This window comes from Lolium rigidum, chromosome 6 (assembly GCF_022539505.1).
Source record: "Lolium rigidum isolate FL_2022 chromosome 6, APGP_CSIRO_Lrig_0.1, whole genome shotgun sequence".
Taxonomy (NCBI): Eukaryota; Viridiplantae; Streptophyta; class Magnoliopsida; order Poales; family Poaceae; genus Lolium; species Lolium rigidum.
Window position 1 is genome coordinate 60740135 of NC_061513.1, and position 26956 is coordinate 60767090.

Genomic DNA, 26956 nt, shown 5'->3' on the forward strand with positions numbered 1-26956 from the left:
AAAACTTTCTTTTAACGACTCTTTTAGAATAAAAACATATTCTGTCAACCATATGTCATCTGCATATAGTATCATAGAATACTTTATGCTTTTGCTTTTTTTTAGGAAAGAACAATCCCTTTTGCCATTTGAGATGAAGCTTAAATTCTTGAAGTGCTTCAAACGCTCTAACATCTTTACCCATGATGCCCTTTTTGTGAATGTCTCTATTTATGACATATAGTGCTCATAGGCCCATGTTTAGACCTAACCCGGATATGGGCCCATACAACTTTGAACAGAGCACCTGTGGACCGAGGATATCCTCGTCACCCCACCCAAGTCAGCGACAGGTCCAAAGCCCACGCCGCTGCTCCCCCCCTCCAAACAAGGAAACAAGCAAAGCTAAACGGCGGCGACACCACGAGCCAACGGCGGCGAGCTCGACGGTTACCAATTCCATCCCGCCGCCCCGCGCCGCCCCTCCGCTCCGCATTCCCGTTCCGCGCCCTCCCCGATCAAATCCGACGGCCTTCCCGGCTCCTCACTCCTCCCCAGCCAAAACCGTGGGCGTTCTCCTTCTCTCGCCAATCCGTAACCCAGCCCTCCAAAACCCTAACCGCCGCCCCTCGATCTGATGCTGCGTCTCTGACCTCCCCGATCCCCTCGCGTCGCCATGGAAGACCCCGTGGCTATCCCCTCCTCCTCCTCCTCCGCCGCCGCCGCCGTGGTCCCGTCCCCGCCCCCCGCGCCGCAGCAGGCGCCTGCCCCCGCGGTCGTGAGAGCGGCGGCGGCGGCTCCGGAAACCGCCGCGGCGGGGTCCCGCAGGCAGTTGTTCTCCGTGGAGCTCCGGCCCGGGGAGACCACCATCGTGTCGTGGAAGAAGCTGCAGAAGGAGGCTGTACAAGCTGCGCCCACATCGCAGCAGCAGCCGCTGGCGGTGGTAGCGGCGGAGCCTGCAGTCGCTGCACAACTGCCCCCACCCGGTGTGGTAAGCAGTACTCTCGCCGATGATGTCATCGTCTGTCGATTGATTTGAGTACTTCAATAGTTCGTGCCGCTCAGGTTTGCTTTGCGAGTAGATGCGAAATCGCAACTAGAGCGATCCGTCGAGGCCTTAGTGTCTGATCTGCGAGTAGAGAAGTGTCCGTGTTGAGCTTCTTTACAAGAAATTATGCTTGTAGGGTCAGGGTACAGGGACAATATGTGTAGCTCTCCCTGACCAAATTGTCATAAGGGCGCTGCCCTAGAAGCAAACCGTGCCATACTTCAGTGCTATTCATGCTGTCTTTGCAACCATGCTATTAGTTATTTATGACATGGCCTTATCATCATCCCTCAGAAACCGCTCTTCATCAAGCATTTTGCTTACGCACGGTGTATGCCGGACTGCTGAGAATTCCTGTATGCATTTTACGCCGAACTGATTGTGTTTGTTCAAATCAGGCACCTGCTGCAGAAAACAACCCGGAGGATCCAGCACAGCCAAATCGGTTTAATGCAGTCATTGAGAAAATAGAGCGCCTTTACATGGTAACGAATGGATTAGCATTAGCTGACTCCATATTCGCCATTCACTGAGTTTCTGACTTTGTATTTGGATTGCTAGGGTAAACATAGCAGCGATGAAGAAGATCTTGACGATGTACCGGATGATGATCAATATGACACTGATGATTCTTTTATTGATGATGCTGAATTGGTTGGTTGTTCAATTCTTCTTAGTCCTGTATTATGTATGAGAACAACATCATGTTGCTTCTGAATCTTGTCTGATGTCATAGATGAGCACCCGACTAGTAAACTTCTACCATTTGACTTGATGTGTATTTTTGCAGACTATATGGTACAATATTGCTAATGTAACAATTCTTTTTTACCATATCTGTCTTGTCATTGTGCACTCAGTTTTTTGCTATCTGTTCTATCTGCCCAAACTCTTGGTTTAGTGCTAGGATGAAAATTTATGTTTTATTAATTTCATATGACATTGACATGGCCCCTTCAACATTACAGTAATAGTTCATTCTTTGTATAGTGTAGGTACATAATGTATGTCTGGAAACGATTGAGCTAATATTCACAGCATATTAAGAAAACCCGTGTCTAATTACTTACAGTGAACTTGCAGAATCTATCCTTTAAGGCGTCATAATAAAACTTTTTTGCTTGCGTTGCTATTTCATTATATGCACTGAGAAAAAAAATACTGCTTGCTGATTGCTTTCATGTTTCTTATCTTTGCAGGATGAGTATTTTGAAGTCGATAATTTGAAGACTAAGCACAGTGGATTTTTTGTTAACAAAGGGACATTGGAACAGATGTAAGGTTCCTCAAAATTCTTTGGATTTAATAGAAAATTCAAGCTATTACTTATTCTGTTAATTAATGCTGGTAGATTACATCCAGACATAATGGATCTTTGGTTTTTATTTAGTATGGCCTTACTGATGGCACGGGGGTCACCCAATTTGATTGCAATGACCTTTCACTATCGAGTCTAGTAGACCATGTCCATTTAGTATACTGTTTGATTTTATCACAGATACCATGGCTGCGAATCACTTGTGGCTACATTTTTTCTTTCTTCATAAACTGTACAATTTTTGCTGTCTGAATTAAAAACACGTCATGCCACAACGTGGCAGGTAACGACAAGCTTATAATAAACGAAGCTACTGATCAAACTGGAAGCAAAGCATGATTGTGCTGGTTATTACCCTAATTAAATTATGGAACAACACACGCAACTGATGAAATCACAAGGAAAACAACATGTCGCAATTTTTTATATGGCAGCACAGATGCTGTGCCAATTTAGTCGAATCAACAGATCAAGTTGGCAGCAACACAGTTCATGAATTACATGTATGCTAGCATGGATGATACATCAACCTTCTTTTGCAGTGAATCTGGTACATCGACAGATGTTGCGCTGAAGAAAAGGAGAAGCAAAGACCCATCAGGTGATCATATTGAAATTAATCAGGGTGCTACAGGTGATTATTTTAACATCAGCAACATGCCTGGGAAAGCTACCAGTCCTGCACATGCTGGGAAAAAATTAGCTACCAGCGGAACCGGAGTCTCAAAAAAGAGATCGACTGATTTTGCCACAGGTGTTGATGCTGCAAAACGTACAAAGATATCTGGTAAGGATATGTCATATTCCCCTTCAAAAGAGCTAAAAGACATACAAAAGCATAAAGCTGCAGCATTCCAGCCTACTGATTTTGTTAATAAATCGAGAACCAGTTAGACATATGACTATGCTTCAGCATACAGGGATAAAGGTCCTTCAACACAACTTGACTTTCAACAAGAAAAGACTTATAGTGGCGAAAATCAAGATCTGGCCAATAAAATATATCACAAAGAGAAACATGGAACAAGTGACTTTTCTGGCATCACACTGCCTGGTACTTCTTGTCCTACACAAGCAATGGTAAGATTTTATCCTGTTTCCCATACTAGCGAACACATTTGCATAATAAAATAGCCATCATACCGAGGCATGTTTCCATGCTAACTAACTTTTTTTATTTTTATTTTTCAGCACCCCATCACTGGCAGAGAGAGTTCAGGTACCAAACCTAAAGGCACCAGGCTTGAGCGAGCCATTCGGGATTTCGAGAAGTTTGTTGCTCAATGTTAGTATTATATCACATTCCCCTTGAGTATCTCGGTAGGTTGTGGATTAGCGCTGGAAGTAAATTCAAATACTTGAAATTTTCCTTGCAGATAGGCCGCCAGCTATCGATAGTAACGAGGTTGACCCAAATGGTCAGGCATCAATTAAACGACGGTTGCCTCCAGAAGTAAAGGCAAAGCTTGCCAAGGTTGCAAGACTATCGGTATGTAGTAGCATCACAGTCCACAATATTTACTTGTGATTCAAGTTCATCTGAAATTTTACTTGTGATTCAAGTTCATTTGAAATTTTACTTGTGATTCAAGTTCATCTGAAATTTTGAATGTCTGTGTTCCATGTGATTACTTATGTATATGTTTGTTCTTGAGATTTGACTAGTGAAGTTCAGGAAACTTCCAATCTAATATATCTTAGAAAAATAATGTTTATGAACAGAAGACACATACACACACACACCTATTTTTGTAACACTATCAATTTGCAGACAAATCATGGAAAGATCCAAGAACAGGAGTTGATGAATCGCCTCATGGGCATAGTTGGACACCTTGTGCAGCGTAGGACATTGAAGGTGAGTTGTGGTTTGATGGAAGTAAACAAGCATGTCCTTGTACTAAATCACCGACACTTATTATTGATCGGAGGGAGTGAATATGTTGCTTGGTCCAGAAACTAAATTGTACGCCCTCCGTTCCCTTAGATAAGGCGTAATTTTTTTTTCATTTTTTCACAACAAAACAGGGTGCAGATACGGTTTATTATCAGTGGTTCCAATACTACCCCTCCACCGTTGCCCTCTTCTTCCAAAAGCGCTCGTGTAGTTAAAACCTAGCAGCACCTCCTTCCTTCTTACTCCCAGCAGATAATTAACGCACCCCCCTAAAGAACGTTGCTGATTGGGTGGGCTTCCCATGCATGCGGGATGATCTTGATGGAGTGCATGCAAGCGAGGCAGGTAGCGATAATCGAAGAGACTCAGCGCAAAAAATTAGAGAGAGATTTAAGGGGATGGAGAGATTTTCTAGGGGCAAGTTTGGAAAGTATTTCACTGCAAATCTCTCCCTAATCGATGCGCCAAGAAATATATGCCTTTTTCACCGGAACGGATGGAGTATGTTGTTTTGAACACTGTCACAAACTCATAATGTAATAAATGAAAAAGTTTATAAGATATTATGTTATGGTAGTGCTTGTCATTAGGGATCTATTGTTCATTTCACATGATCAATGTAAATAGTTTTGTATGTATTAGTCTTTAGTAGTTAAAGTTACAAACTTTTTTTTTACGTCATACAATTTAAAACATCATGTATTTTAGAGGCAGTAATTGCCAATTAAATTTGGTAGTACATTTCATTTTGACATTTCTCACAACATTAGAGTATGATTAAGATTGGAAATAGCATTTTCAAGCACAGCTGCAAGGAATCCTTGCTACATTTGCCTTAAATATTTATTTAACCTTGTGGAAGTTTGTGGTAATCAGAGAAACGAACCACGTCTTAGTGCAGAAGATCCTTTTGAACACTACAACTACCACTAGTATTAATAATAAATCTACTGTCTGGATGCATCTGCAGTATAAAAAACTGAGATGTTGCTAGCAGGAATATCTTATTTTCCATTACTCTGTAGTTTATAGATCATGCTTATGTTGGTATTCTGTGGCGCACTGATCCTGTAGAGTGATCAAATGACTCAATCAAACTACATGTCCATGGCATTACCACCCTTTGTGCGTCGCTTGTTCCCATTTCTGACTCATGTTACTTGCGGACAGAGAAACATGAAAGATCTGGTAGAATCAGGACGCTCTGCTACACAAGAAAAGACTGATATGTTGCAGCGTGTTAAAATGGAGATCAATGAAATGGTCAAAGAACGTGTTGTTGCCAAGGCCAAGGTAAACAACTAAACATACATCATTGTGTAGTAACTATGAGGCTTCCGCTATCTTATTGATGTTTGCATTCATGTTTGTTACTTTTGATGTAGAAGATGTTATTTTACTTATGTGTACCAGGTCAATGAACAACAGGATGGTTCAGCTGACGATTTTCAGGCTGTTCCTGAAGAAGGAAGAGATTTAAAAGGAAAGTTTGCAATGGATAGTGCATTGGAGGACAGGATGTGTGATCTTTATGATCTGTACGTTGAGGTATAAATCTGTAATCATATTATTGTTTTGGTGTTTGAACAAATTGCACTCTTGACAATTATATTTTGCTTTTTACAACGATGCCTGTGGGGTTTATTACTGTAGCTAACCTTATTAGGTTTATTATTTGGATGCTATTTAAAGTAAATATATGAGTAAATTAGTTTTATAATGATGATGATTATTATTATGATAATATGGCTATGTTTGATTTTGTTTACTCTGTTCCATTTTAATAGCGAGTTACTTTAAACAAAAGCGACTTCAGTGAGATCCTAGCTTCATTTATCCTTGTTTGGTTTTGTTGATGAATGTCTGCCCGTGTGCTTGTCAGGGTATGGAGGAAGACAAGGGTCCTCAAAGTAGGAAACTATATGTAGAGGTATTAGCTCTGAGCCCCTGAACCATTTATTGTGTTCTTCATTTGTATGTAGTACTATGTAGCGATATTGGCCCTGTCCTTTCATTTTTCACTATATTTCAAAGCCAGTCCTCCTAAATTTTTGTCACGGCTTATCAGCAATTGTGAATTTTCTTCTAGTGCTTTCATTTTGGAAGAGCAAGGCCAAGTTACTTTTATATTTAATGTAGCTAATAAGTTCAATTTAGGCATCTCAAAATGACTACATGTGTAATACCCCCCTCTGCTTGCTGTCACAATTTGCATTGCAGGATGTTACGGTCTTACATTAATTCAAATATGTCAAATAGTGCATGTAAAGGCTTTTTTAGAATAGGCAGTTTTCAGGTGTATACACTGCCAATATTTATGTGTATTTTGGCAGCGTCAGTTGCTAAGTGGTCTTCCAGTTATTGTGGTGTGTTTTGAGTAGCAGAGTGAGGTTCCGCTTCTGATGGCGCTATTATTCTAGCGGGTGCCCACTTTATCTCATGCACACCTGCATTTACCTTGAGTATGCTTATACAATTTCATTTTCTTGGCACTAGCTTGCAGAGCTATGGCCCCAAGGTTGCATGGATAAATTTGGAATCAAAGATGCCATATCTAGATCGAAGGAGCGAAAGATAAAATTACACAACCAACAGAAGGTAATCATCAGTATTTACTTTAAACTAGCGGGGTCAATTTTGTATACTTTCTACATTTTATAAATAATTTGAAATAAACATACTTCCTCCGATTCATATTAAGTGTCGCTAATATAGATGTATCTGGACACATTTTACTTCTAGATACATCCATAGTAGAGACAATTAATATGGATTGGAGGGAGTAGTATATTTCTGAATTTTATTTAATGCCGCACTGTATTAAATTTGACTTATTGATGAGATCTGTAGAAACTAAAATTACTCTTCGAGTATTCATACAATGAATTATTAGGTATAGACATGTTAATTTCATATAAACTTATGAAATATCTTCTGCAATTATAGTATAAGGTATAAGGGTCTCTATACTGTGCAACGTATCCACTTAGTCTGAAGAATTTACATAGAGTTGAGTCCAGCTTGAGATGAAATAACTGTTTACTCTATCCTTTTGCGTACCGTCAATATTGTTTTTGCCAACCCTATGTTCTTGGTTTCTTTTATCCCCTACAGGCAAGCAAGTAAGTTGTGCCAACTCAATCACACGTGGACACTAATAATTTGTACTCTCTCTTCTCACAGTAGTCCCAGAAATTAATTGCATTCGACATGGTACATGGCTATGCTGTCGCATAACCGACATTTGCTTGTGGCACGGTGCTGACAATATACACATACCGGAGATGAGATTTCTATGCTATGTTTCTTCTAGCAGCTGTGATATCGAGCAATCAAGCTGTTTGGGTCTTGTGTCGACTTAAATTTTGTCTTAGCACCAATTTGAATTATAGCTTGCTCTAGATGTTGATGCTTGTGTATTTTCTTAAGAAAACGTTTGTGTGAATTATGTTCCTAGACACAATAAATTATGTTCTCGTATGTGAACCTTTAAACTACTCCCTCCATTCCTAAAAACAGTTTATGATTTTTTTGCAAAGAGCAAGGCAGCTGTGCACTTAGCAGTTATTTGTCCCTGGCAAATAAATCTCATGTTGAGAAGTTATTAGCACTTCCACAAACACCATTATTCCCGTGTGTCGTGCTGTGCATGTGCAAGCATTAGCCATTCTGAGCAAGCATTGCCAATCGGAGCAAAGTTAGCTCTACATGGATTGGCGCTGGCGATTACTATCTCCATGCATGCATGTGGGTATAATGGTGAGACGAGGTGAGTGGTTCAGAATGCAATTAAGGCTGGCGTATCATTAAAGGAGTGAGTGCGGCGTGGAGTGTTATATTTGGAATATTAGAGGGGGAAACAGGGGTGTGCTCTGTTTTATGGTATTTTTAGAGAAGTTTCCATACTAAAGTGTAGTTTTCTTAAATTTAATAATATTAATCTAAATATGCCCATTTGTGTTCCAAAAGTACCTTACTGGATTCCCGGAGGTCAAGAAGCTACTTGAGTTGACTTATACAATGTTATGTATCGAGAAAGGACACTTTTTTTAGGTCAAGAGATTCGTTGCGAGATCACTATTCATATTCCGGGTCTCATGGTATATCTCAGTATAGAAGATGGATGTTTTATGGTATTTTTAGAGAAGTTTCAGGTCTTGTTTTTAGGAATGGAGGGAGTACTATTTTGGGAATAGCGCACCCTCAAACTGGGTAAGCAATTGCTCGACCTCCATGCTTAGCTATTGTATCCAGTGTTACAGATCAACTTATGACGAACAGGAGGCTGAACCTATCTGTGATAAAATATATCTCAGATGGATTACCGTATTAACCTGTCAGCGTTGACTGATCATAGACATAGCTTCCCAAAAGCTTTGGAAATGTTCGGAAACGTTCCTTGGAACTATTCTGAACAAAATATTAATTGAACTGAGGCATGTCCGTGTGCGTGTAAGTCATCACATAATTTACTGCATGTTGCTTACACATAGTTGCATCCTGATTGATTTGAGCCTATCTTTGTGTGCTGCTTTGACTTGATGAACTTCCACCATTCTTTTCTACTACTTGAATAATATAATGGATATACATGGTTAGAATTAAAAGTTAAATCAGATGCAGCATGATGATGAGTGTCTATGGGTTGTATGGGTGTGTTTGGATTGCTACCAAAGGATACCCTACCAATTTTTTGGTAATGACAAAAATATTGGTTCTTGTTTGGATAGTTGGCAACTTTTTGGCTTGCCAATGCTCCACTACCAACTCTAGTTCATTTTCTTAGCCAATGTTGGCCAACTTGTGGGCAAGGAATGGCACAACCAAAATATTGGCTAGCAAAATTTTTGGTAGGGCAATATTGGACACAAACCAAACACACTATGCATCCCATGATTGTACGGAACCTTCTATCTTGTGAGTTGTCATATTGGAATTATTAATTTCTCTTTTGCTGGCAAACACATTTGTGTGTTGTAGCTACCCTCATTTCTTATTACTCTTCAAAATAAAGTAAAATACACACGATGTAGCCTGCTAATTTATGTTGCTGTTTCCAATTAAACCAGGTTCGCAACGAGGAGACATTGAAGAGGAAAAGGCTAGCAGCGGCAGAGAAACTGCCAGATAGCTACCCTGTTGTAACGCAAAGAGCAATGGCCCTGCAAGTCGCACATCCATCCATTACGAACCCATCATACCCTGTGACTGACTATGGACAGAACCAGGCATCGAGAAGTCTTGAAAGGGCCCGGGAAGCAAGCGGAGGCGCAGTCCCTGATGACAGCAGCAAAAGGGTTGGCGAGATGAAGAAGAAAAAGAGGAAGCCAGAATATGATCTTGTAGATAGACAAGCTAACCCAATGAAGGTTCCCTCTCAGCATGGTAGTGAGAAGCAAAAGGTGACGAAGCATTCAGATGAGGCAAACACTATTACCATATCCACTGTGCTTGGTCTCCCATTCTATGATCAACAACAAATCTGATTATCTTGGTGTAAAAACAGATAAATTTATTTCTCCCTATAGGCTCTTGTGGGGGTGGTGCAACAAGATATTTTTGTAGAGAGCATGTCATTTTGTAATCTCTCATGGTTTATACAGTTCGTTCCATCCCCTTTATATTGGCTTCTGAACGAGTGGTTCCAGACTACGAGCATGGGGAGGTAACAACAGGTACCTGGAAAATTGTTGTACCGTCCCAGTTAAAGGCATGCATCCTCGTTCACATTCTCTAGGTTCTATGATACAATAATCAAAACCAATTAGTGTTATGTAACTAACGCATGTTGATACTTCCGTCTATCTTGACGCAAATGGTCTTAATCAGGAGTTCAGTCGTACTACTTAATATAATCTTTGCATGTATATGTTATTATTAGTGACCCACTATACTGGCAGTTCACAGAATTACGGAAGGACTATGGGGAACATAAAAAAATATACTTAGTGAGGAGACAATACAAGTGTGCAATTGAATTTTGAATGAAGAAAGCAAAAATAAAATGCAGTTTCAGTTTGATTTTTTTCTAGGGCAGGAGCAGGTCTCCGAGTTTTATTGGCATTGATCGTACCACTATTGTTCAGATACTTAAACCTTGTAAAAGGACTCATATGGAGAGCGAATATTTTTGCATTTTCTTCTAAACTTATTTATTGGCATTGATCGTACCACTATCGTGACTAATTGATGCATTTTCTTCTAAACTTATTTTTGCATGCGTTTTATTCTAAATAGAGTGGATGAGTGGATGACGCTATTTTGAGTTCCCACGCTCCTTACAAAAATGTTTGGATGGTGCACGAACTGCACGTAGTGTCTGTCTCCACGGATTTCTGCCTATTTTACCGTGGTTCCAGCAAATGAAATATTTTTCCTATCAAATGCTAAACTTCCAACATGATAGGATTACATTTCTGGAAGTTTCTATTTTTAGTATTCTCTCTATCCATAAAACATTGTCGAAGATTTGTCTAAATTCTAATGTATCTGCATACTACAGAGTATTTAGATATATCTAAATTTAGACAACTTGCAACATGCTTTTGTAGATAGAGGTAGGCAAGTAGTATTATTTTCGGCTACCTGTTTTGAGATGCAGAGCACCGTCCGCATTAGCAAAAAAGCTATCTTACTTAATGTACTCGCTAACTTAAAACCACGACATTTATTATATATTAGAGGGAGTAATGGTTTTCAGAAATATTCATGTATCATTCCAACCAATTCTTTAACTAAAAATATACTCTATTTTTTCAAAAATTTCAATAATCATCAACTACGGTACAAAGAGGATCAAAAGTAATTAAAAATTAGATCATTGGACCACCTAGCGAGGACTACACACCAGCGCGAGCCAAAGGCGCGCCACTGTCTTTGCCTTTCCATCATGGAGCCAAGCGAAGCTTATCGTAGTAGACATATGGGAAGTAGTCGTGCTAAGACCCCAAAGGACCGACACATCATAGCAGCAACCATCGCCAATGATGACAACTATAGATCGGAAGAGACTGACCTGAAACAACACTAGCAAGCATGAAAACCGACCGGATCCCAGGGGAACCGCCGGACACATGACTTCACGCGCTCTCCGCCGGCGCTAGACGGACCACCGGAGCAAGGATAGGGCGTTGATGGCTTTATTCGGCCTTCAGGACAGAGCCGTCACCTCCCCATTCTGAAGAAGACACTGAACTTCCGTCCGGTGGAAGTGAAAAGACGCAAATGCCGTCTAGAGGGGAGGAGGAGGAGGAGGTGCATAGACGGTTTAAAACTTTTACAAATATGGCTTGAAAAAATGCACAATGAAACTAACGTTTATTAGGGTTCACCTATGTGCACCAACAACTTATGCTAAGCAAGATAAACAACTATGTAATATCAAGATATATAATTTCAAGCGCGAAGGCTATCACAAAGTAAAGTGCATAAGAAAAGAGCTCGGGTATAGAAATAACCGAGGTGACGCAGAGATGACCATGTATCCCAAACTTCACACTCTTGCGAGTGCTACTCTCAGTAGGAGCGGTGTGGAGGCACAAGACTCTCCAAACGCAACGAAGGCCTCACCGTATTCTCCCCGAACCTTCCCACCAAAAGAGAAGTTCTCGATCAACTATGGAACCTTGAGGGTGGTCACTGAACGTGCACAAAACTTGGGTAGTCTCCACAACTTAATTGGAGGCTCCCAATAAATCGCCACAAAGACCTCACGCTTGAGGAATATCCACAACTTAATTAGAATCCCTAATAACACCACAAAGATCACTAAGCCTTCTAGGTCCCAAAGACCCAAGAGGAACAAGACTCACGAAATTTCACCTCCACGTATCACCGCAGAGCAAACCGATGCACCAAATGCAATAGCAAGAACACCACTAAGATTCTCAAATCCTCCACTCTCAAATTCCAACAAAGCAACTCAAGCTATTGGGGGAGGAGGGGGGGAGGAAAAGTAAAAGAGGATAACAATAAATTTCTCCAAGATCTAGATCTAGTGGATTCCCCTCACAAAGAGAGGGATTTGATTGGTCAAGATGTAGATATAGATCTCCTCTCTCTTTCCCCTCAAATGGGTGCAAGAATCATGGAGATATTAGGGAGAAAGGGAAAGATTAAAAGTCAACATGAGTAGAGGGATAGAGAGTGAGAGAATCAACCAGCACAAAGGGGATAAAGCGAACCTTTTATACCCCCAAAATAGAATCTAACCGTTGGAATCGAAACCAGAAAAAACCCGTAGGACAGACCTTCCAGCTTGGGTCGAACCACTCCGGCCGATCGGACTCGTCCGGGCTTGGCCAGACCAATTCCGAACCAATTTTCGCGCTCCCTGGAATCATCACGGACCAAGAGGACGGACCTTCCAGGCTGGGTCGGACGAGTCTGGCCTCAAAGACACCACAAACCAAAAACAACGCCATTTTCACGTACAAACTCCGATTTCAATGAACTTGGCATTGTTCTGAAGCTAGCAATAATCCCTACAAGATAATGTAGAGAACTATCATATTACAATAAAGGATGATAGAAACACATCATGAAAGTTTTGACCTATCTATAGAAGATAAACCGATAACACTTCCAATATGGAAAATGCAACAACTTGAGTTAGGAAACTCCGATTTAGGTGAAACCAGTTTTGTTGGAAAAAGAATGATAAGAGCTACCCCACAAAGAGCGAAAATATTAAGAGCAAGTGAGGTAGATTTTTCCACGAATTTATAGGCGAAATCTTTCAATACGAAGAACCGGAAAGAAACTCCAATATCGAAAATGCAACAAGCATTTCATGTGGAATCCAGTTTCGATGAACTAGAACTCATCATGAGAATAAGAACTAGCTATAAAAAACTATATGGATTACATAAAAATAACAACCAACAAATATGATGCAAGGATGCAGTCGTTAGAGCTGTCTCCGAATGATACGATCAAGTTACTCATTCGAAAGCCCTCTTGATATATAGTATGAAAACTAACCTATAAACCGGTCTCCCAACTAAACCACGAGACTGGAAAGAAAAAAACCCTATCCATAACAAACCTTAACCTTGCACATCCCATTTGAGCTAGATGATGATGGTCCTGACAACAACAAGATGGAACACGTTTCTTGATTGTGCTTGGTTGATGAAGTCTTGCGGATTGCTCACATAATCCATCATGGGAGTGCTTCTTCTTCGGTGCATCTTCACATATATATGATCACCATATGGATGGAAAGCTTAAAGGATATGATCTCTTCGAGATGGCTCATCTTGAACTTGCACTTCATTTCTTCTTTCCTCGTAGTGTTGATGTCTTGAATATACATGTGAGAGCTCACTCCATCTTCTTCTTCAAGACATACTTGTCACGTGATCTTCTTCATTTTCTTATTTTTGCAACCTTGAAGTCAACATATGATTCAAGCATTGCCTACGGAAAAATTCTACAAATATAAGTCAATGCAAATATTAGTTCATAGAGATTGTCATTAATTACCAAAACCACACATGGGGCTCCATATACTTTCAGAGAGTTTGCAACCCGCCACACCTCCAAGGCCCCAAGGCCACCGGGTGCGGAGGCGGAGCGGACTGGCAGCATCGTCGACGAGAGAAGCGAAACCCTACATGGGTTTTAGAGGTGCCTCACGATCGTCTCTTGTAAACTCTACCATTCCGACCAATTCTTTAACTAGAATTATACTCCTATTTTGCCTTTCTAAAGGACGAACAAAGTAATTAGTTGGTTTCCACAATAAATTTTGCAACATGATATCCGTAAGGAAAATTTCTCATTATATAAATTATGCAAATGCTAGCACAACAACAACAAACACAACCAAACAACAACAAACACAACCAAACAACAACAAACACAAAGGGCAGTGCGAGCAACACCTATATCAGAATTCAAATGTTTTTAAGAGAATCACCCGAATTCAAAAGTGTGAACATCATATTTTAAGAAGAGACGTGTCAACAAGCTTACTTTCTAAGAAAAATACATCTCAATGATTTTTGATTCATAGAGGCAAGAATTGAAGAACAAATTCTTTCGATGCTACATAAGGATGGTAAAATAGGCGTACGACCGCAACCATGGAAGCGAGGACCGAACTGGCGTCGCCTCCGGCTTGATCTCCCTCTGTAGGTGTTCACTCCAAGCACCAAAAGGAGATCATGCATCCTCTCTCCATGCGTACTTCCAATCTCTCCACGCCGCATGTAGCGGCTAGGTTGCTCACACCGCCTATAGGTTCTGCACCACCTCCCCATGCTCATGATGGCGGCCACCCTGGCCTCGCTGCCAACCGTCATCATGTTAGCCGCGACTTTCATCGCCTATAGGTCCAACCCTATCGTTCGAGCATGAATGATGGTGAAGCACTCTTTCGTCCCTAAGGTCGTGAAGGTGGTCGTTCTTGTGTGGCCAGCCTTTCTCCCCTCCCATGTGCTTCCTTTGGCTAGTTGCCGATGCCCTTGGAGCCGCTCTTTATAGGTATGAAGTTCCTATCACTGGCTCGATGCGCCTGCGGCCACGTGGGCTCTTCTTGTGGAAGATAAGATTTGCGCCTTCCTCTGCGCTGACCCCCAAGAAACCAACCCCATAACAATTAATGCCAACTATGACCGCGCCTAGTATGCCTATGTTTTTCTTGGAGGCGGTCCTCTCTGGTTTGGACCGCACCATCAATGCGTCCACAACATTGTCTCAACCACCAATGTTGCGACCTACTCAGCCCTACTCGGTGGGATGGACAGATGGCTCGCATGCCTCTCCACGACGCCCATGATGTCCACTCTACTAGCTCCTTCTCTTCCATCGACTGGTGATGCAACAGGTGACGCTGGGCGCAAAGAGATTCCTTGGCAGCTCGTCTAAACTAGGGAGAACCTATACCACATGGGTTGTTGAAATAATGGGCTAATGCTTTGGCCCATATAGTATTTCAGAGTTTCCTATAAGAGCCCACATATGTGACAACCCATGTGAGTTTGAGCCCAAGTTAGTGGCAACTCACAAGGGAGTGGGAAATGAAGTGGGAGTTAAGTTTACTCCCACATGAAAAATTGGGAGGAAGTTATACCACCTTATAATGTGGGTTGTTCTATTACTAGTAAGTGAGTGAGAAGAGGAGTTGTATACACACTCCCTTCCTTCTCGCTCGCTCAACTCGACTTGACTCTTCACAACACGCACCCGCGCTGTGCTCATGTTGAGTGAATTGTCTTGAGCCGAGACTTACTATCTCTAATAAATAGAGTCCTAAACAGAAGCGTCGCAGTTAGTCGGTTCTGGTCGTTCCCAGATCGTGGGCTATCTATAACCGACTCGAAATGTGTGATGTGGGCGTGTCCTATGTTTCCTAGGATTTCCTGAGCATATATAATTGTTGCGTCCACGAGATAGAGGACACCGAGGATTTGCACCCCCTTTTTTCCGAAAGATGGGCGCTTGGGGGTGCGACCTGGATCAAGCACAACACACAAACACACGATTTTTACCTAGGTTTAGGGCGCAATATGTGAAACCCCTACATCTTGCATGTATGATCTCCTTGAACTTGAGCACGTATACAAGGAGTTGAGATCTCCCTTCCTTCTCCTCCGTTACATATTTTTTCTCCTCCTTCCCCCAAGCTTAACTTTCTAACATGCACCAAATAGGTGGGTGGCATGGTGACCGAATCACTGTCTCAAGCCCACATCGCCCGACCAGCCCTGAACGACGCCTTTTGATCCATCTTGTCGCCCCGCAATGGCGCCAACGAGCGCAGATGCTGCAATCCTGCCGTGCAGTGAAGACGCTGGTGGACTCTTCGGGAAGAACGCGCCAGGTGGAATACATGCGCCTTCCGGGGGAAAGGCACATCCCCGCTACCGAAGGCTCCTGAGTGTTGACCAAGGTGGCGTTGCCAGGGCAGAGCCACTCCCGTGTGCGGGTGGCCCGCCTGGGCTAGCATATGGCCAATGGGGAACTTTCCCAGGGTGAGCTCCTCGAAGATATTGTAAGGCTCTCACCAACGACATCTTCGAGAAGCTCCGCCCCAGGAGATTCCCACTAGTAGGAAAACCCTTATAGGCAGAGCTTAGTTCTGTGGCGCACCACTGAAAATGTGCCACAGAATGTTATTTTGTGGCGCACCATGCTAGGTGCGCCACAGAAATAGCTTAATTTTGTGGCGCACTGCTGAACATTGCGCCACAGAAATTGTATGGGGCCCACATCCTGCCACCACCAATTATTAGTGTAGGTATTTACGTGGCGCACACGGCGTCTGCGCCACGAAATAACTCTTTACGTGGCGCACGTGCTTCCGTGCGCCACGGAGTAGTTGATTACGTGGCGCACTTGCTCGGGTGCGCCACAGAATTAAGGTAACTTATATCATCTCGCCCGTGCCCTCCCCCGCCTGTTCACCTCTCCCCTCTCCCCTCCCCTCTCCCCTCCCCTCTCCCCTCTCCTCCGATCCGCCGCGCGCCGCCATGGTCGTCGCCATCACCGTCGCCGCCGCCTTCCTCCGCGAGGGCCGCATGCCGCCGCGGTCCTCCCATCCCCGCCACCTGCAGCACAAGCTGCCGCTACGGCGAGGAGGGGCCGCCGCGAGGAGGGGCCGCTGTCGCGTGAAGGTGGAGGAGCCGCCGCGTCCTCCTCCTCCTCCACCGCTGCCGTCGTCGTCAACCTCCTCCTCCACCCCTGTCGTCGGTGAACTCTCTCCCCTCCCCTCCCTCTTCCTCTCCCACGCGAGCAGAAAGTGCTCGACGAAATGCTCGTGCTTCTAGGTTGTGCTTCTGCTGCTCTGGATGCATTGCTGTTGCTCTGGATGCATTGATGTTGTTGCTCTGGATGCATTGCTGCTAGTTTCTTTGATTCAGTGATGCTGCTCATGTGCAGTATCTAAATAAATTACTTTGTTGCCTGCATATGGATAGTTTCATTTGGAGTGACATGCTATATTGGCTCTATATATATCTGCTCCAAAGGTTCCATTTGGAGCTTGGATTGCTAGTGGTTAGTATATTGTTATGCTGCTAATCCTTGTTGTTGCTTGTCTTAAGCAATAGAAATTGTCTATGCCTCTCTGTACTTGCTTACCATTAACTGGTGAGCTAGTGATGCTTATTGGAGTGTTCTATATCAGTGACACTTCTATGCTGCTACTACATATTGGTGTTGGTTATTGTCAAATTATATCACTTGCTATGCCTGTGTGGCTTACTGGATCATATGTACCTGTTGTTTGTGGAGGTTTACTGCCACTTTTTATTGATGAACCATGTGATGGTAATGATTCAATTTAATTCAATGATGTTAATTTGATTTCCATCCTTTGTTGGAAATAAATCCATGTCTGAACTCTGTACAAGGTAATGAAGACTTGCTCACTTGGTATTTCTTGCTAGTTGGACATTTGGTTGGTTTTGATGCTACTGGTTCATTTAAATGCATGAAATGCTACTATGGTATGCTACTGTGGTATCCTTGTGAAGAAAATGATGGATTCTTGGGAGCTTATGGTATGCTACTATGCTACTTGTGGTATCCTTGTGAAGATTTACTTGATGGATTCTTGTGAGCTTATGGTATGCTACTATGCTTATAATGCTGCGATTAGTGGGGATGCTTACTTGGATCATGTGCATATAGTTCATATAGTTCCCTAAAAATAAAGAATGCTCCCTGGACAGATGCTTGATGTCTTGGCTCAGCCAATGATGCAAAGGCTGAGGCAAAAACTTGGATAAGAACAGATACTAAAATGTGTGATTTAAAGGGAATGCTTATGATGGTATACTAAAATAGAGATATTCACATTAGGGAATCATGTAAATGAATGCCACTGTGGTATCCTTTTCTTGTTGGCTTTGATGAAAATAGAGATATCCACAGTAGGGGATCATGTAAATGAATGCCACTGTGGTATCCTTTGAAGAAAAAGGACTGTTTCGATGGTTTTAAAAGGCTAGGTGGTGCTAGGTGATTCGGTTGGCTACCAAGACTTGTCTCATCCGGTTAGGTAGGATATGCTATGTGTTGTTGCTTGTTTAGGCATATCTATCACTTACTGGATTTCCTGGTTCTTGATTGGCCTCTCTTTTGCCAGCATCACTTGGTCTATATACCAAGTGATGAATAATCCCTTTGGAGCATCTCGCTCCATGCATGCTATGTGTGTTTGAGCATCTTGACTTATGTCACCATGGTTGCTGGTTTGTTGGTGTTTTTGTACTTGCCGATGATTAGATGGTTGGTCGATCACTCGTACACTCGGGGGTGGAGCAAGTGAGCCTGGTGTGATGGCACAAATATCAATCTCTTGTGCATCCTACCTGGCCTCGCTTACTCCATCCCTGAAAATATTTGTTTTGACCGACAAAGTATGAGGCATTTGAAGGAGATATGCCCTAGAGGCAATAATAAAGTGGTTATTATTTATATCTTTATGTTTATGATAAATGTTTATATATCATGCTATAATTGTATTAACCGAAACATTAGTACATGTGTGATATGTAGACAACAAAGAAGTCCCTAGTATGCCTCTTAAACTAGCTTGTTGATTAATGGATGATTAGTTTTATAATCATGAATATTGGATGTTATTAATAACAAGGTTATATCATTATATGAATGATGTAATGGACACACCCAATTAAGCGTAGCATAAGATCTCGTCATTAAGTTATTTGCTATAAGCTTTCGATACATAGTTACCTAGTCCTTATGACCATGAGATCATATAAATCACTTATACCGGAAAGGTACTTTGATTACATCAAACGCCACTGCGTAAATGGGTGGTTATAAAGGTGGGATTAAGTATCCGGAAAGTATGAGTTGAGGCATATGGATCAACAGTGGGATTTGTCCATCCCGATGACGGATAGATATACTCCGGGCCCTCTCGGTGGAATGTCGTCTAATGTCTTGCAAGCATATGAATAAGTTCATAAGAGACCACATACCACGGTACGAGTAAAGAGTACTTGTCGGAGACGAGGTTGAACAAGGTATAGAGTGATACCGAAGATCAAACCTCGGACAAGTAAAATATCGCGTGACAAAGGGAATTGGTATTGTATGTGAATGGTTCATTCGATCACTAAAGTCATCGTTGAATATGTGGGAGCCATTATGGATCTCCGGATCCCGCTATTGGTTATTGGTCGGAGTGAGTACTCAACCATGTCCGCATAGTTCACGAACCGTAGGGTGACACACTTAAAGTTGGATGTTGAAATGGTAGAACTTGAATATGGAATGGAGTTCGAATATTTGTTCGGAGTCCCGGATGAGATCCCGGACATCACGAGGAGTTCCGGAATGGTCCGGAGAATAAGATTCATATATAGGAAGTCATATTCCAAGTTTGGAAATGATCCGGTGCATTTATGGCAGGTTCTAGAAGGTTCTAGAAAAGTCCGGAAGAAACGCACTATGGAAAGTGGAGTCCCGGAAGGACTCCACAAGCTTGACCAGCCAAACCCTAAAGGAGGAGTCCCAGGTGGGCTCCACCTAGAGGTGGCCGGCCACCCCACCTCAAGGAAAGGTGGGAGTCCCACCTTGAGTGGGACTCCCTCCTTGAGTAGGTTTCCCACATATGGGAGGTTTTAGTGTTGGGGTCTTATTCGAAGACTTGGACTAGAACTCTTGGGGCTTCCACCTATATAATGAGGAGGAGAGGTAGGGGGGCAGCCACTCTTTGGCTCAGCCTTGGCCGCACCCCTTAGAGGGCCGGCGCCCAACCCCCCTCTCTCCCCAAACCCTAGCGGTCTCTCTCCTCCACCATATCCCGCACGCTTAAGCGAAGCTCCGCCGGATTTCTCCACCACCACCGACACCACGCCGTCGTGCCTGTCGGATTCAAGAGGAGCTACTACTTCCGCTGCCCGCTGGAACGGGGAGGTGGACGTCGTCTTCATCAACAACCGAACGTGTGACCGAGTACGGAGGTGCTGCCCGTTCGTGGCGCCGGAAGCGATCATGATCAAGATCTTCTACGCGCTTTTGCAAGCGGCAAGTGAACGTCTACCGCAGCAACAAGAGCCTCATCTTGTAGGCTTTGGAATCTCTTCAAGGGTGAGACTCGATACCCCCTCGTTGCTACCATCTTCTAGATTGCATCTTGGCTTGGATTATGTGTTCGCGGTAGGAAATTTTTTGTTTTCTATGCAACGTTATCCTACAGTGGTATCAGAGCCGTGTCTATGCATAGATGGTTGCACGAGTAGAACACAATGGTTTTGTGGGCGTTGATGCTCTTGTTGTCTTTAGTTTGAGTACTTTGCATCTTTGTGGCATAGTGGGATGAAGCGGCTCGGGCTAACTTTACATGACCGCGTTCATGAGACTTGCTCCTCGTTCGACATGCAACTTGTATTGCATAAGAGGCTTTGCGGGTGTCTGTCTCTCCTACTATAGTGAAGATTCAATTTACTCTTCTATCGACAACACTAGTATCACCGTTGTGGTTCATGTTCGTAGGTAGATTAGATCTTACTCGAAAACCCTAAACCACGTAAAATATGCAAACCAAATTAGAGACGTCTAACTTGTTTTTGCAGGGTTTGGTGATGTGATATGGCCATGATATGATGATGAATATGTATGTGATGATCATTATTGTATTGTGGCAACCGGCAGGAGCCTTATGGTTGTCTTTAATTTTCATGTTGAGTAGTATTTCAAAGTAGTTGTAATAGTTGCTACATGAGGTGAACAACAATGAAGACGGCGCCATGAACCTTGACGCTACGCCGACGATGATGGAGATCATGCCCGTTGATGATGGAGATCATGTCCGTGCTTTGGAGATGAAGATCGAAGGCGCAAAGACAAAAGGGCCATATCATATCACATATGAACTGCATGTGATGTTAATCCTTTTATGCATCTTATTTTGCTTAGATCGCGACGGTAGCATTATAAGATGATCCCTCACATTAATATCAAGATAATAAAGTGTTCTTCCCTCGTATGCACCGTTGCATTGTTTGTAGTTTTGAAGCATCTCGTGATGATCGGGTGTGATAAACTCAACATACAACGGGTGTAAGTCATGTTGCACACGCGGAATACTTGGGTTTGCTTGACGAGCCTAGCATGTACAGACATGGCCTCGGGACAACGGAAACCGAAAGGTTGAACACGAGTCATATGGATGATATGATCAACATGTTGATGTTCACCATTGAAGCTACATCATCTCACGTGATGATCGGTTTTGGTGTAGTGGATTTGGATCGTGTACCACTTAACAACTATGAGGGATGTTGTATTAAGTGGGAGTTCATTAGTAATTAGATTAAAACATGAACTAATTATCATAAACATAGTCTGAGTAGTATTTTGAATTAATTTTGTAGTATTGGCATCCGTTTACTACTATGCGCTAGTCTTATAATTGAGATAAAAATACTGTTAAATCTGACAAGAAACTTTACGGTTTGGTACCGTATTGTTAATGAATCAAGAAATGATTAAGTCCTATTGCAAACAATTAGTGAAACTCACTTTGTTGATTCAGAGAGCTATGGTTTCAATTAGTACCTAAAGTTATCTTGTCTCCGTGAAACTTGAAGTTCAAATCTGTTTGAAAAGTAAGGAGCTGAAAATTTAGTTTTCAGAAATAATCAAGGTACGAGATATATGTGATATCTAAGACCTTATTGCAAGATGATAGAATATAAATTTGGTGAGACTACATAAACTCATAAGTTTTATGGGAATGTACGAAGGTTGAAGACGCAAGGCGTCCCAATCCTCCAACTATTGGGGCACTAACGATATTCGCATATCCATGAAGTGATTGTCCTTAGTATGCACCGTTGCTAAGACTCGTCGTTTCGAAGCATCACGTGATGATCGGGTGTTATAGATTCTACGTGTGCTTCCAACGGGTGCAAGCCAGATTTGCATATGCGAATACTAAGGTTTAAAACTTTATGAGCCTAGCATGTACAGACATGGTCTCAGAAAGTTATCATGAATTGATGGATAAAATTATGAGTGAAATTGTTCATCATATTACAAATTTACTAATAGTGAAATCTGAAACACTTGTCATATGATGATCAACTTCAAAGTAAGAACCTCAAGGTTATTGGTATTTGACCAACAAACCTAGAAGTTATTGATGTTGAAATGTTTTTCTGAATAATGAGAAAAGCTAAAAGAGAAACTGCAAAAGATATTTTGGCAAAAGAAAAGAAAAGACTAGAAAGTCTAGCTCAGGTGTATATAAATGATATACATGTTATGGTTGTATTCCTAGTTAAGTCACACAATGAAATTCTTGGGTATTAGTACCATATTGGTTGGTATGAAGTGTCATACAAAACAACGCAATACAAGAATACAATGGCCTAAGTGACTGACAAGGAATATGATAGGAATGCACGTCTGGAACAAAAATAAAGTGTTATTATGTTCGTCGTTGGCATTCTATCTAGCCTTTAGAATTTATAATAAAGAACTTAATAATTGTTATTTTGCTCTGGTCAAATGAAAACAATGAGTTGTTCAAATTATGACATTACTCCATGTACGATGGATAAGTTATTATAAATCTTAATGGTGAAACACACATACATAACACTGACGCTAAAAATGCCATAAGGCAAATGATTTGAATTCCACTTATTTGTGGAACCGCAATTTAGGTCATATTAGAAAGGATCGCATGAAGGAACTCCATGCAAATGGATTTTTGGAGTCATTCGATTTGTTGAATCGTTTGGCACTTGCAAAATCTTTTCTAAAAAGGTAATGACTGAAATACCGTTCATAGGCCAAAGAGTTGAACGAGCAACTAACTTAGTGAAAACATACATAATGATATATGTGGTTCATCGGGCATAGTTGTGTGCGGAAGATTCTTCTACTTCATGAAAACTTTCAAACAATGAATTGAGTATATATGTGGATATATTCAATAAGGAAAAGTTTGAAACATTTGAATAGGATTCAAATAAATTTCAGCATGAAGTGGAAATCATCGTAATAGAAAAATCAAATATCTATGATTGGATCATGGTGGAAATATTTGAATTACGATTTTTAGCGAACATCTAAGAGAGTTATGAAATTGTTCTACAACTCACATTTCTTGGAGTATCATAATGATGATATAGTATCCGAGATATGTATCCAAACCTTGTTGGATTAATGATGAGATAAAATATTATGACGCCATTATATTTTTGTGGATTATGCTTTAGTGACTACCGCTTTTACACTAAATAGAGCATCATCATGATCCGTTGAAATGACACCATACATGTTATGGTATGGGTATAAACCCTAATAGTCTTTTATTTAAATTTTGGTCTAAGAGTTTACAACCAAAATCGGATGAATGTCTTTGTTGGTTATCCCAGAGATTTAATTGGGAATTCTTCCCACAAGACAAAGACAAAAGTGTTTGTCAATGTTTCTTATTTCCGAGAAATTGTTTCTAGTGAAGTATTTGAGTGGGAGGACAATATAATTTGATAAGGTTTATGAACCCGAGCATAATGATCGAGTAGCGCAAGCATCGAATTGGTTTCGGAAGCGGCCACGACGATCATGGCTCCCATGACTATAAAGTGTTTTAGCCATGAAGATCGAAGTACATATTGAACCTTGTAGGTATGGTTTACTTTGTGATCAAATAAATGATTTGTGTACAAAGGATTGATTTTGAACAATGATAAACCAACTACAAACAAAGAAGTTATGATGGGCCCTGACTTCGTTAAAATGGCTATACGTCATGAAATCCAAGATAGATGAATACTTTTTGAAAGTAAATGGATCTATGAAATTGATGGACTTGGATGAAATATCCTTGAAGAAGTTCAACTTGTCGAAAAGTTGTTTACGACAAAGTTAAAAGAGTTGACTACGATAAGATTAGATCTTCCGTAGCAATGCTTATAGTCTATGTGGATTATTCTAGTAATCACTACCTATTTCTTTTATGAGATATGCTAGTAGGATGGCAAAATACATTACTTATCAGAAGTATGTATTAAAGGTGTGTACAAGATACAACCAAGAGTTATGCTGGTCCGCGGAATACTAGATAGGTATACAAACTTCAATTGAATGAAGTGAGTATCACGGAGTTGAATCTTCACCAGATGAAATAGTCAAAGAGTTTTTGATTTCATCAGAGACGATGAAGAGGCTTGCATTTGCAAGAAAATAAGTGGGAGCGCTGAGACATATTTATAATACTTATGTAGAAGACATATAGTTGGTTATAAATAATGTAATTACATACTTGATTAAAAGGTTTCATTGAAAATTAACTTCAATGAAAGGATATGGACTAAAACATATTTAGTGTCAAGATCTATGAAGATAGATTGAAACACATAATAAGTTTAAGTCAAAGTACATAGAATGGATATTGAAATAGTTCAATATAGAAATATTAAGAAAATGTTCTTGTCATGTGAATGTTTAACAAGACTTTAGTGTATCTGACACTCGATGAGTAAAAACACATGAGTGATTTTAGATCACGAATAATATGTACAAAATCAGATATCTTGTGCTCTAAAATGTTATGAGCATATACCGGAATGATTCATGAGATGATCATTGGACGACAGTAAGAATATCCTTGAGTACTTTAGAAGAACCAAGGATATATATAGTTTTGTATGGAGAAATGACAAACAAATCGCTGTAAGGTGATTACACCGATATTTGTTTTGTCACATATAAAAATAAAGTTTCAATCTCAAATTAGACTAAGTGTTGTTTTTAAAAGTAGCACAATGAGCTAGAAGTTGTCTATGCTAGATTTAGAAGAGTTCTAAATATTGTGACGGATTCTACAAAAGAAGGCAGAATATGTCATTGATTTGACAAATGACAAAGGATGTTAAAGTCAAGAGGTTCTTTGAGAACTTGGTGTAGTTCCGACAGAGTCAGAATTTTGAAGCTATATTGTGTGTGACAATATTAGTGACATATTTCAGACAGCGGAATTAAGGTTCCACCGGAAGATCAAACATATTTAATGCCAACTCATTTGGAAATGAGTGATGCGTTGAGACGCAAATGAATTACAAAATACATACGTTTCTGAGCGTGTCAGATCCGTTGACTAAAAACCTCTCCCGTGAGCAATACATGATAAAGCACCGGAAGGCCAAGGTGTTATATCTTTACAAATGTAAACTAGATTATTGACTCTAGTGCAAGTGGGAGAGCGAAGGAGATATGCCCTAGAGGCAATAATAAAGTGGTTATTATTTATATCTTTATGTTTATGATAAATGTTTATATATCATTCTATAATTGTATTAACCGAAACATTAGTACATGTGTGATATGTAGACAACAAAGAAGTCCCTAGTATGCCTCTTAAACTAGCTTGTTGATTAATGGATGATTAGTTTCATAATCATGAACATTGGATGTTATTAATAACAAGGTTATATCATTATATGAATGATGTAATGGACACACCCAATTAAGCGTAGCATAAGATCTCGTCATTAAGTTATTTGCTATAAGCTTTCGATACATAGTTACCTAGTCCTTATGACCATGAGATCATGTAAATCACTTATACCGGAAAGGTACTTTGATTACATCAAACGCCACTCGCGTAAATGGGTGGTTATAAAGGTGGGATTAAGTATCCGGAAAGTATGAGTTGAGGCATATGGATCAACGATGGGATTTGTCCATCCCGATGACGGATAGATATACTCGGGCCCTCTCGGTGGAATGTCGTCTAATGTCTTGCAAGCATATGAATAAGTTCATAAGAGACCACATACCACGGTACGAGTAAAGAGTACTTGTCGGGAGACGAGGTTGAACAAGGTATAGAGTGATACCGAAGATCAAACCTCGGACAAGTAAAATATCGCGTGACAAAGGGAATTGGTATTGTATGTGAATGGTTCATTCGATCACTAAAGTCATCGTTGAATATGTGGGAGCCATTATGGATCTCCGGATCCCGCTATTGGTTATTGGTCGGAGTGAGTACTCAACCATGTCCGCATAGTTCACGAACCGTAGGGTGACACACTTAAAGTTGGATGTTGAAATGGTAGAACTTGAATATGGAATGGAGTTCGAATATTTGTTCGGAGTCCCGGATGAGATCCCGGACATCACGAGGAGTTCCGGAATGGTCCGGAGAATAAGATTCATATATAGGAAGTCATATTCCAAGTTTGGAAATGATCCGGTGCATTTATGGCAGGTTCTAGAAGGTTCTAGAAAAGTCCGGAAGAAACGCACTATGGAAAGTGGAGTCCCGGAAGGACTCCACAAGCTTGACCAGCCAAACCCTAAAGGAGGAGTCCCGGGTGGGCTCCACCTAGAGGTGGCCGGCCACCCCACCTCAAGGAAAGGTGGGAGTCCCACCTTGAGTGGGACTCCCTCCTTGAGTAGGTTTCCCACATATGGGAGGTTTTAGTGTTGGGGTCTTATTCGAAGACTTGGACTAGAACTCTTGGGGCTTCCACCTATATAATGAGGAGGAGAGGGAGGGGGACAGCCACTCTTTGGCTCAGCCTTGGCCGCACCCCTTAGAGGGCCGGCGCCCAACCCCCCTCTCTCCCCAAACCCTAGCGGTCTCTCTCCTCCACCATATCCCGCACACTTAAGCGAAGCTCCGCCGGATTTCTCCACCACCACCGACACCACGCCGTCGTGCTGTCGGATTCAAGAGGAGCTACTACTTCCGCTGCCCGCTGGAACGGGG

General features: G+C 41.4%; 1 protein-coding gene across 1 annotated transcript; it reads left to right on the forward strand.

Moving 5' to 3' along the window:
• The first annotated feature begins 655 nt into the window (after nt 1-655).
• Nucleotides 656-9865, forward strand: LOC124662684 (ubinuclein-1-like). The gene is made up of 14 exons (XM_047200490.1): nt 656-970; nt 1426-1512; nt 1589-1681; nt 2227-2303; nt 2888-3132; nt 3259-3425; nt 3537-3630; nt 3722-3834; nt 4117-4203; nt 5413-5535; nt 5656-5790; nt 6125-6172; nt 6739-6840; nt 9312-9865. Exons 1-14 carry the CDS (start codon nt 656-658, stop codon nt 9726-9728), a joined length of 2103 nt encoding a protein of 700 aa, XP_047056446.1. The 3' UTR covers nt 9729-9865.
• Nucleotides 9866-26956: the final 17091 nt, after the last annotated feature.